We start from the raw sequence: 12441 nt of genomic DNA, 5'->3' as shown, positions 1-12441 counted from the left end.
AGGGGCTATTTCAAAAACTCAAATCTACGTAATAGCTTCATGTATCTGTCTTAATAAAACTGGAACAATTAATTTTCAACTGCCTCAATTATCAGCTATTTTTTATGGTCAGTTAGTAACATGCAAGGGAGATTCAATTTAATCCAGAGAAGCCCAAGGATATAAGAAAATAGTGCTCAATGGAACAAAATCCAAACAAAGAGCATTGCAAAACATCTGTTTTGCAAATAGGACAAGAACCAACAAAACAAAAAGCAGGTGCGACATTGATAAGAACTGCTAGGCAAAAAACAAGTAAATAATTGGTTTTAGCAGCTTGCTTATTAAATCTATAGAAGCTTTGATCAAGATTTTCTTTATGAACAAGATACACTATGTCATGGGCGTTTTGACTGAAAACTTCTCTTGTTCAAATATTTTACAAAAGTTTTCAACTTCGTGTTAAGCAAAACTCTGGGTAACAAGCCGGAACCTTCATCAAGTTGGTCAAAGCGAGTTGGGGTGAAGATATTAGCTGGTCATAGAAAACCCCCTATCCGTTTCCCGTTCAAAGGTGTTCCTAACTACTTCATTTTCAAATTATAAGAAGGTTATTTGCAAAACGCTATATGAGATTCGATATGAAGAAATCAAGTATATACGAAAAGAGATCCAGCTACTTTGTTAGAAACAAATTGCAAGAAAACAGATTTGATGCGACAGTAATATAATCTAGGAGGAATCCAATTAAGGACTAATTGATGACGAGTTTCTTTTATTGGATTGAGAAGATTAAGGATTATATTGATGGCTTTCTGATTGCTTGCTTGAAGTTACTCTAACAACTCACAATGCTATTAGGCGGTTATTGGATTTGCAGAAGAGCCTGGGCAGGATCGACGCTCTGAACAACAGTAGACCGCAGTACTCGTTTGGCATTGTAAAGAATTTGTTCACTCATACGGCTTTCGTACACGACTTTCACAGTTTCGTAAAACACCACGAAATACAGATTTTCTTATAACCTCCATAAATATCCTGTAAAAAATACTTTTTCGAGTGTTATAGAAAGAAACAGAACTATTACAGCACCAAGCCTCAAAGTTTTGTAAGAGCTCTTTCAGGGTGATTAAGGGCCACTTTAGCCTAAATTTTTAGCTACTGCTACAATGGCCTTTTCACAGAATCGTGACTGTAGACCAAAATAAGAGAACTTCAAAAGGCAGTGCCCTTTAAGTTATAAATATTTCCTACGTCCCTGATTTTAGACGATGCAAGGAAAGGTGTGGGGCAAAATCCAAAAGGTGCATACCTCTTTCCAAGCAGCAAAAAATAGAATTTTAGGGATTTCGGAGGATTTTGCTTGGAAACGAAAAGATTTTTGTCAAAGGTGTGCGAGATCTTTACAAAAGAGAGATATGCCCTTAGGTGGAAATCTATCAGCTTAGAGTTATCAAAATACCGTTTATTCTTTATCTTTCTAATCAACCAGGCATTAATTGGTTTTAGCTCTAAAAATATAAAAAAGCAAATCAAATTCGTTTTATTCCTTGGCAAAGTCGCGAGTTGTGTGAAAGTGCCTATGCAAGATTGAGTATTGTAAAAAGTAAAGGAATTCGGAAAAAAGCTTGTCTGAAACGCACACGCGAAATAAAATGAGTGCTTCAAGAAATAATAAGAAAGGGGAACAACAGATATGCTTAGAAGATGACAAATATTGTCGGTAAGGTTGTAGAGAGGTCAATTGGAAGATATCAAAATCTGTAAGCACTGTCAGAATGAAGATTCCTGCCGTTTTAGAAAAGACTCCTTGCATTTGAAGAAAAAAGTTCTTAGAGAACGCCTCTCGCAGTCTTGAAAGAAACAGAGAACAAAACACGCTGATTTACAATAAATGCCCGTTAACATGAGAACATTGACACCAAGGCCTCTACTTGAATCTAAACTCGCACCTTTGAAGCGAGGAAGGAAACGTGCTGTATTAATTGTGGTGAAAAAGCCGAATCAATCTAGCTTAAAGTGTGATGTACTAACAGCCTTTTAGTGAAGAAGTCTCGGGGATAACACTATACAGAATGAGAATACTTTTTCGCGTGAAATAACCTGCCTTAAAAATAATCAGAGTCTGATCATCATGTCTGATGCTACCAACAAAACTAAGGTTGTTTGTAAGTTGCTACAGATAACGCACTATCTATCTTGCTTCGTATCTCTGAAGCAAATAAATTGACAGCACGAAAAATAGCATGCCGTGGGCAGAAGATACAACTATTCTCAATTCCATTCCAGGCCCTCGCATATTCTCTCACAAATAACTTCATAGACTCGCATCATAGACGCATATGAGTTCAACGTCAGAAAAAGCAAAAAAGTTTAAAACCGATAGGAAACTGTTGGGTAACTTATAAAGTGTCGCCGCATTTATAGCAAACCTTGGGTATTTGAGCTTGTTGAGGAGGTTCCTCTTGGGTACTTGAGCTGAGGCTTCATAAAGGATTTATTTCAATGATATAAACTGCTGGAGATAACGTTTTTCAAGAATTTAGGTGACGACACAATATTATCTCTACACATTCAAAATTCGTATAAAAACATTCTTTTGGTAGTGTCTCAGATGTGCAGTTATAACAAAGGATAACTCCAAGAGAAGAGACCTATCATTACCAAGAAAGGGATTCAAATGTTTTATAAAAAGCAAACTGATGTATGGAGATAAACTGGTGTGTTTCAGAAAACCAAATCATTTTTGATTGAATTGCTTATCAGTTTCCTAAAAGAGATTTTTATCACATCTGCTACTAAAATTCTTTGGGGTGATTCTATTTTCTCATTCTCTCTAGTCGTTCATCTTGTGGGTATTTGAAGGACTTAGCTCCACTTTGAATAAAATCAAGCAAATTTCCCTTCCTTAAAAATATGCGTGGAATAATACATGCAACGTGAGTCAGAACATGGCTGTTGCATCTTCATTCCACCCTTGTTACGTCACCAAGCAAATTACTCCAACGTAAGGTCCTTATTGTGTTCTGGCGTTGAAAATAGTGACAATTTGACTATGGAGAATACACGATTACCTCTTAGATTACATGTACAATTCTACAGGGAAAAAAGATTTCAATTGAGAACAATTAATTGCAATTACCGACGACGACGACCCTCTTGGGCATATCAAATTAGACGAAATTCTGTTAGTCATAATCTGATAGCGAAGCGATACAACTTTATATTTTGGTATTTACGCACGAAAATATTGAAGGAAACGTTGTAATACATAACCAATAGGAAAATAATGGCTTAACTTAGCGAATACGACCGCCTTAAAATCAAAGTAGACATTAAACCCCGATCAAACGACCTTTATATAGGCACGTCAACAAGACAATGTATTTCGATACTCGGTTTGGATACCCTGATAAATATCAGAAAATACATGCTCCTGTTACAGCTTAGCTTAACAACTCAAAGCAGTAGGACGCTAATTATATTCTGCTTCAAAGAAACCTCGGCTAAGTCATGGGCTTTGAAAAACAAACCAATGCAGAAATAGGGATTTGGTAGAGTACGCTATTGTGGTTAATGAAATGGTCGTGTTTACGGATTTCTATGCAAAGAAATTTTGCTGGTTTTTGAGTCCATCTGCATTAAATAATGGCCAGATTTAGCAAAGACATATACATTCATTTAAAAACACCTCTTTTCTCGCTTCATGCCATATTTGCCATCAAGAGCTTCTACTCTTATTCATAAACCTATCAAAACACCGTATATACCCATCTTACATATCAACTTTATCAAACGCAGTACTTTCATTACAGTTTAACTTATCACTAACCCGATCACTTATCTCCTACTTGGCTTCAAATTCTTGGATACGGCCAAATTAAGAAGAAATATCTCCGTAAAATTTGCCTGTCTTTTATTGAGGAACGTTTAGGGTTAGAGATGTAGCTGGCATAAATTTACGGCTTGCTTGCAGCTAAACATACAAGATTCGCAGCTCTAAAATGGTTTTTGTGAAATCAAAAATCTAAAAACATCAAACTCACCAGTTGTTCCAACAAGAGCAGCGAAAAGGGGAAGGCAACAGCATACAACGAGGTGCCAGCTTGATATACGTAAGGCAACGGCCATAGCTCCACAACTTCTGGAGCGAAATGAACTAACAGCAGTGAATCGTGCGAACGGGTGAATCCTATTCAATCTGTAAAATGGAGGAAATAAACATTATACCAATAGAATTTGCTCATTGTGTACCGCGTCTGCAGCGACGTTATGAAAACATTGTCCTGTCCAATACACACGTGTTAATGCTAATGATAACGTTAACCAAAGCAAAGCATAATAAGCCCCGAGATGGACAAAGCGAAAATTCCCGTCCGAACAAAGCGCGGCTATCTGCAATTTCTAGCGCCTTGCGCACTGCTTGTAAGTGTGATTCGCGGAACCAGTGGACCCAGAACGCCTCCGCCGGTAGATGGCTAATTAGAAGCGGAAATTATGTTAGCTTTCACAACGATATCATGCATTTGAGGTTTTCTAATAACTCAATAATGGGCGATGAATAAAAATTTGACCTAAAGATGAGTTTATGAGTAAAAACAAACTTCAAGGACTCAACGAAGAATGGGAAGGAAAGCCCCTCCTTGCAGAATAGATAAGGAGATGATGGTCTTTACTCGACTTTCTATTAAAGAATAAGGTCTAGCTGATGCATCTAGGCTGAGCTGAGCTGTTGTGTTTTTATGTGATGTTTCAATGATACCCCTATTATATTGACTATGCCGATAAAAATATTGTCTTTTGTTAAATAAGATTAGTAATGTGTATACCATCACAGGAGGGAATTACTCTAGTTGCAGGCTTTTTAAACGGGTCAAGGAAGGACCTGGCTAAGACTGCAGATAAGTGCTTCAGCCTTAGCATCAGAACTTCATATGAAGAAGTATTCATTTTTGGAATACAGGTAGTTGGAATTGATCACTTTGTCAAATATGACATAAGAAAAAATGGTTTTCCTACGGTTCTTTTGAATTCTATAACCAGTCATGCTCATTGAGAATGTCGAAATACACCGAATGTCTTGACTCCGCAAGCCCCATTGCAACATCGAGGCTGAGAAAAAAGTGAGTCCATGGTCCTTCTGGTCTGTGTTTTATACACGGTCGCAGCTCGATATTCTAAAGAAAAACAAACTTATTTGATGCCACATCGCAATGATAGTTTTATATGCACGCGAAAATCTGTTTTCTTTTAGATTTGCGCGAAACTTTGAGATAAGTTATTAGACGGATTCAGGTAGGTAGCAGATGTCATGGTATGAATAACGGTGTCGTAAGGACATGATCAACCACAAGGCACAACAATGCGAGAAAGAAGACTTGAACCTGGGATATCGCGCATGGGAATCGTTAATGACTGGGTTATCTCGAGTTTAATTCATGCATAAAAGTCTTATTATTGTTATTCTTGCTTGTAATTAGGTCATTTGCAAGTATTCTCGTACAAAATTATCACACAGGCTAATAGATAATAACTCCCTGTAGATTTAATGATGTTCAAATGTGTTATCGGATGTGAGATTGGAAAATGCAATTCGTGAGAAACAGGGTAAATAGCAACTTAAGTTTTAATGACAAATCATAAAAGACAGGCCCAGTTTTTTGCTTGACTCTTTTTGAAAAGGCCCTTTGACAAATAATGAGGACTTGGACAGCAAAACCTGCTTATTGCGTTAATTAGCGCACTTGGCACATCTGCTCTTGAAAGAATAGCCATCCACATGGCTGTAAAACAGATATAACGAAATGTTACCATTCTAATGTATTAAATGCAATCCTAATCTTATGCTACCAGGGTCTTTGAAAACATTATTGGGGGGAAAAATGGGTCGTAAAAGACAACTTTAAGTAAACTGCAATTTTTCGACGCTAGAAGAAAACAGTACACTAGTGTTGGGACGAATTCTACCAAGTAAAATCTAGTAACTTTTGACGAAATGCCATTGTTTTAGAATAAATCCCAAAATCTTCTTATGTTTGAAACATCATGCGCTGTTCCAGGTAAGTAGAACCCATTCCTCTTAGACACTGAAAAGAATGAATATTACATATGGTATTTAGATTAGCTGTGTATATCAATCGTGGAAAGCTACAGTGTTTCGCTTTCTCTAATTAATGATGCTTAAACATAATCATAACAACCAACGATGTCTTCAAATGATAATATGATCATGAAAATCAACCATACAATCAACCAAACATGATCATGACAACCAACATTGTTGTTGTTTGAATGATTGTTCACATAGCAATGGCAATCAATGATGCTTGCATATGATCACATGATCTTATCCATCAACGGTAGTTTGGTATGATTGTGACAACCAACAATGCTTACATCTGATTGAATGATCACGAAAATCAACGAAATTTTCACATAGCCATGGCAATCAACAAAGTTTTTATATGATTATATGATCATGAAAATCAACCATACTTTAACATGGTCATGACAACCAACAATGTTTTCGTGTGATTAAATGATCACGAAAATCAACGAAATTTTCACATAGCAATGACAATCAACATAGTTTTGATATGATTATATGATCATATAAAGCAACCATACTTTAACATGGTCATGACAACCAACAATGTTTTCGTGTGATTGAATGATCATGAAAATCAACAAAATTTTCAGATAGCAATGACACTCAACGATGCTTTCACATAATCATGACAACCGAGAATGTTTTGTGTATGATCATTCATCATTTTTTCGTAAGCCACTAAGCTAGCGCACTACGATAGAAGTAAACAGAGAAGAGATCAGAGGTGACATGACCGAGATTGCTTCACTTGGTGCATGGTACCAAATTTATGGTTAGTTAATTAAGTCATTGGGATGACCGATAATAGGATCAATCTTTGTCACATTTTTGCGCGATTTTGGTAGCGATTATCATAGTTAGGCGCCTAAGCTTGAAAGAGTAACCTCAAGGCTTCGCTATGCCAATACCCATGCGGCTTACAACAGAGGAATAGCTTTTGTTGATATAAAATGCCCTTTTAGAATTATCTCGCTGACGTATTGAAAGTTATTTGCACTTTTGTAGACTATGACAAAATCAAATAGGATTACCTTCACTTTAAAAGCTATCATATAAATCGTATATGCTGGCATCTATCTATTATTGCGTACCACAATATTTTGGAATGGATTTTTTGATGCTCCACAAGGATACTTCTTCTAACCTATCATTTTGATTATCAAACTTCCTGAAAACTTAAAAAATACGATGTAAATTCTTGCAGAAGTTGCTAAGTAAATTGACGCTATCGCTAACTTAGGTGACCTGTTTGTAATTACTGAAGGATACATATGAAAGGTAAATTAGGAATGTTTCATCAGTGTCATAAACTGACTTTTAAGCAGACATTTGTTGGCTTCTGGTAAGCCTGTAGCAATGAAAAATCAAATTTATTCTTATAGTAACTGTATAGATAATTGTAGATTTGAAAAGTAAGAAATGAATTTGACTCGAAGAAGCAGAACTCGATTTTCTCTACGTGTCTTCTCGAGCAACATTTGTTTATTTGTTAATAGCTCCCCGTTGAGCAGACATCTACGAAGTATTAAACGCTGTAAAAGTGATAATAATTTTTCAACCCGCAAATTTCCACACACAAGTTATAATTAAGATCCTTATAAAAGCGAACAGGAGTAAAGGACATTACATTTCTTCAAACTCTCTTAAAGATGATTGGCAAGAACTATTTTGTAGTAAAAATATGAAAAACGTGCTCTTAGTGTGCCATTCAAAATTCCAAGCATATTCAAAGAGCTTTTCTTCCAATGTCCAAATAACAAGTGACTATAAATACATAAACCAATTTTTCCAATAAGTAAATTAGAAAATGAACATTCAAGTTGATTAGAGTGCAAACGGAATTTCTGATGTAAACAACTATGACCGAAAAATGAAGCAAAACTAATCATTTAAGACGATAGTGGCGATTGATTGCCAAAAAGGATTCTGAGAATCGTGTTATAAGAAATGACTGCTGGCGATGGTTTAAACCACTGTGTCTTGAATTCGCTCGCAACTGACCACATAGTTGCTATACATGGGCTCGTTAATGCATTGCGGTATATCTCAAAGAAACATTTAGATTAAGAAAGTTCTCTAAGGATTAGGCATAAAAGAGTTTTCGAACCGAAAATAAATCTAAAATCTGGTTGTTTGCTTACGTCACAATACAGGGAGATCTTTTATACGTAGGCCTTGATTACTCACTTAGGGCTATGTAATCATCTTTGGCTTGAGCAAACAGGATTTCACAGTTTTGTACAAGTGTTTGCTTGTTTAAATGGAAAAATCTTTTCTAGCCTTCTTAACTGTAAAGGATAATTGAAAACGTCGAATCCAATGTGCATGTGATTATGATCGTACAGAGAATTAGGAAGACAAGCACTATGGGGATGGTAATAGGAAAACAATAAAAATAATAATAATCATAACAATAAGGAAGGTCTCGATGGCCGTTACGAAAATGAAAGCAGTAGTTACTAAAAGCACTTTGTTAAAATCACGCTCTGTCAAAGGCGGACTTCCAAGAGGGGAATTATTTGCTGCAGTAGAATATTATCTTTAAGTTTTACGATGTGACCAATCTTGATGTTACCGAAGTATCAATTAATTTGATAATGTACAAAGTGCTCTGCAATGATTAGCAGAAATCCTAAGGTGAAATAACTTGCAACGAGAAATAGGAATGGCTTCATGTCTGCATCAGCCACGCAGCTGCAGGGGGGCACGGGGGGGGGGGGGGGGTGGGGCTGTGCTTTTTGCTTTTTGACAACAGCTTGCCCCCTCTGGCTACAGTTTTTCCAAATGATATTTTGAAAATTTGGCATATTTATAATTCCATGATCTTGATTTTGTCCAAATATACCTGTTGGTTATATATTTTTTTTCTTGTTTTAAAGCCTGCCCCCCTCAGGTATGGCTCTTGCTCGAGTTTGCCCCCCCCCTAGCCGACACCTACAGCTACGTTGTTGGTCTGCATATAATTAGGTGCAAAACTGCCACGATTATGCTCGATATGATCGATTTGCTGCTTCGAAAATCGCCCTCTTATTCTACCCTCCCTCACCTCTTTTACCCTTTTGTCCTTCCCTCCATTACTTTTGACTCAATCATTTCGTCTCTCTTTCCTTCCTTTTCTTCTATTTTGCCAAACTCTTCACTTTCACAATCTCGTTCTGCTGCCATGCAATTCTTGCTTAACCTATTCTCTACTAGCAAGTGTTGTTTTTTAACACAAGGTTGACAATTTTCAAAGATTCAACGCAGTCGTTTTTTCTTTAGGCCAACAAATTTAAGATGATTCATTAATTTCCCATTAAAAGCCCTTTGGCAACACAATTGAAAAATAGCTTTTCTCAGTTTCGCAGGTTTTATTATCATTTCCATTGTTGCCATAAAGCAACACGTTTACAGTTGTTATTCGGATTTTATTATGGCTATGATAAATGAATTGCAATTACAAAAATCGACGTTGTACAATTTTTTTTCCAATTTGGCCATCGCTGACATGCGTCAAAACAATTCTCTCTAAAACTAAATTGCCAAACATAAATATTATTGTTATGATCTCTACTACTTCAAGACTCGTTAGCCTTTCTCTTTTCTTTCTTCTGCAAAAGCCACTGTTTCATATTCTAAAATACTAAGGAGCCTTTGTTAGCTAACATTTCTAAATTTGTCATGTCATGCGCCTAAAACATGGATTTTGCAGGCCAGAGACGCAATAACAATCTGTCAAAATATGGCCATTCAGCATAATTTGAAAGTTGCTTACATCAAACTATACTAACAATAAGTATGTAAAATTTTCTTTCATGAAACCAAACAAATGCGTTGGTATGACAATTCATGCTTTTGCAAGTGTTTTTGAGTCTAAAACAAATTTTGACACGGTTGCATGAGACTTTCATACACCAATATTTATGGCCATCACACCTTCAAATTGCCATTGATTGCTGTTACGTTTAATTTACGAAGCCACAACAAAACTTGTGCTGGAGAATAAATTTGAAGCATATTAAATAAATCAATGCTCGACGTTTTGTCCATAAAGGTACAACAACGGGCTCAGGCGCATTTTGTAACGTTGTGCCCACGATAATCGCACAATGCGACGTCAATGAAACGCTAATATAGTCATTGAGATAACAACATAACTTTTTGCCAAAATAAGAAAGTGCATCAAATACACATTCTCTTGCGGACAGTTGGGCATTTGCCTCTGACAAGAGGCCATCTTTTCCTGTGTTACTTGTAACTCTGTTTGAGGGGGGTCAACTTTTCCTGTACTCACAAAAGCTATTGGCGTTGTAGAAGGTTTGGAAAATAACATACTTTAGTTACAAGCCCCTTAGCCTACTCACTGGTGTTATGAGAAGAGTAAAGAAAAAATTGCAAGAAACAGATGGTGTATATAAATGCCTCCTTTCGCTCAGTTCTTTTTCGTCCATTCATTCTCCCTTTTTCTTTGATTCTCCAGAAGCGACTTCGCTATGCATTGTCCATTAGAAGCTGTGCCAATGAAGATCACTGTGAGAAAGTGACTCTCTTGGTAATAAATAGGCTCTTTGTTAGACTATGTTCTATATAACTTGCTTAACGAGACATAAAAGCAAGCAACCACGAAGAATTGCAGAATCAGGTGTCAACTTACTGCAACGAAATCGTTAATCTACTCTGTAAATCCCTACAAAACCCACTACATAAATATGGTTTCTATAAAATTCTCAGATGAACAAATCCAAGGAATATCGATCAATAATTAATTGAACGCAAGACCCGCCGCATATTAGTTGCCGGACGTACGATTTGAATGAGAAATTATTGTGCAGTAAATCCTTATTTGAGAATAAATTATACTGCTTTTTCTTCAAGGCTTCGTTTAATATGAATTTACAGTTAAGAATGTTAGCCCGGAGACAAAAGGTTGAGTTTCAGACATATTACAGTTTCAGAAATTTGTTGAAAGGCACGCGTTAATTGGTTGTTTTCGTAAATATTGAAGATGGTATATACGAAGGGAAAACCTTTCGCTTCTGCATCTGGGTTTGTTAAAATGACATAAACAATTATCTCAACCTGAGTCAGAGCTGGGAAAATTTCATCCTCGAGAACAAAACCAGGAGAGGCAGATATGTGAATTTTCAGAAAAGAATATCCCTTAGAAAAATTAACCAGTTAAGCAGAAACTGATGCAGCAACTAGAAGGAATCGAAAAACTAAGCAGCCATAGGGAAGGTATTGAAGAGTTTTTGGCGTGTCTTTTCAATGTTATAAAACTTAACAGTGATACTCAACAAAGCACTGAATCAACATGGCTAGTTATACCAGGTTGTACCAAGACTGGAAAGGGTTATTTATCAGTGGGTTTTCTTAAAAATGCTGACAGATGGGTGATACTTGTTGGAAATAAAATCTTTACTGACAGTCAGTGACAATCGTCCTTGATAAGATAAAGCCAGAACAGAGAAGGCAAAACAACTCATGACGTTGCTATATGCTTAGGAACAAACCCTTAGTTTGAGTGGTGCAACGAATAAAGAAACGCATTGTGGTGCAACTTTCCTGTTTGTTTAAGGGCACGCCCTAAAATAATAGTGGTACTTGAAGTGGATTTAGAGTATGCTATGAACAAGCAAACTAAAGTGCACTGGAACGGCCAAAATATTTGACAAATGTTATACGCTTTGATGTACAGAATAGGACAGTTTTAAGTTGCAACTTCATATTACACGCTTGATGTTTTTATATATAGTTGTTGTGTCCTTGGTGGTATCGATATTCTCAATTTCTCCAAGCTTTTGATGCATTTATGCTATGCATACATAATACACAGAAAACGTTTATATCGAGCACAGTACTGAATTGAACTTTCAGAATAAAAGCAAAGGACGTCATCGATTTGCTTTGACAATATCATCAATGTATAGACCAGAGGGAGACTGCGAGTGCCAGCTAGAATTTATGTCCACCCTGACAGTCTTACTGATTTTGCTTAAAATTTTGAAATTCAACAGTCCATAATTTATCCTGAATTCCCAAATGGGTCATTAATTTACACACAGGATCTTATGAGCAATTTAAAATAGCACTTTTCATCTCTTTGGTCAAACATTCATAGTAAGCATTCAACATATCTGAACTGTTCATTTGCCTAAAACAGTCCCTTCCAAGAATGTCTCTCAGAATGCACCTTTTCGAGGCATTTCTGTTCGATCGTTCATTCAATCTTGATCGAGGTTACTTGAATCAAGTCTAGGAGCTGAAATTGGATTTGGTATTTAGTAACCAGATTTTTCCCCAAGATTACCAGTTATAGAACAACCCAAAAGATTTTTATCCCAAGCTAAGTAATCAACTTTGTGAATAAGACG

At 36.4% G+C, this 12441-nt stretch overlaps 1 protein-coding gene across 2 annotated transcripts in view; it reads right to left on the bottom strand.

Moving 5' to 3' along the window:
* LOC135689237 (uncharacterized) overlaps positions 1–12441 on the bottom strand; it is a 46181-nt gene that overhangs the window by 14151 nt on the left and 19589 nt on the right. For both annotated transcript variants that reach the window (XM_089110108.1, XM_089110109.1), the window contains one exon: positions 4026–4180. In XM_089110108.1, coding sequence (XP_088966234.1) covers positions 4026–4180 — 155 coding nt within the window. The remainder of the gene's footprint in view (positions 1–4025; positions 4181–12441) is intronic.

The sequence above is a fragment of the Rhopilema esculentum genome, chromosome 9 (assembly GCF_057945365.1).
Source record: "Rhopilema esculentum isolate cy_ngs chromosome 9, ASM5794536v1, whole genome shotgun sequence".
NCBI lineage: Eukaryota > Metazoa > Cnidaria > Scyphozoa > Rhizostomeae > Rhizostomatidae > Rhopilema > Rhopilema esculentum.
The sequence above is the reverse complement of the archived record's forward strand: the minus strand, read 5'-3'. Positions and strand labels throughout refer to the sequence as shown.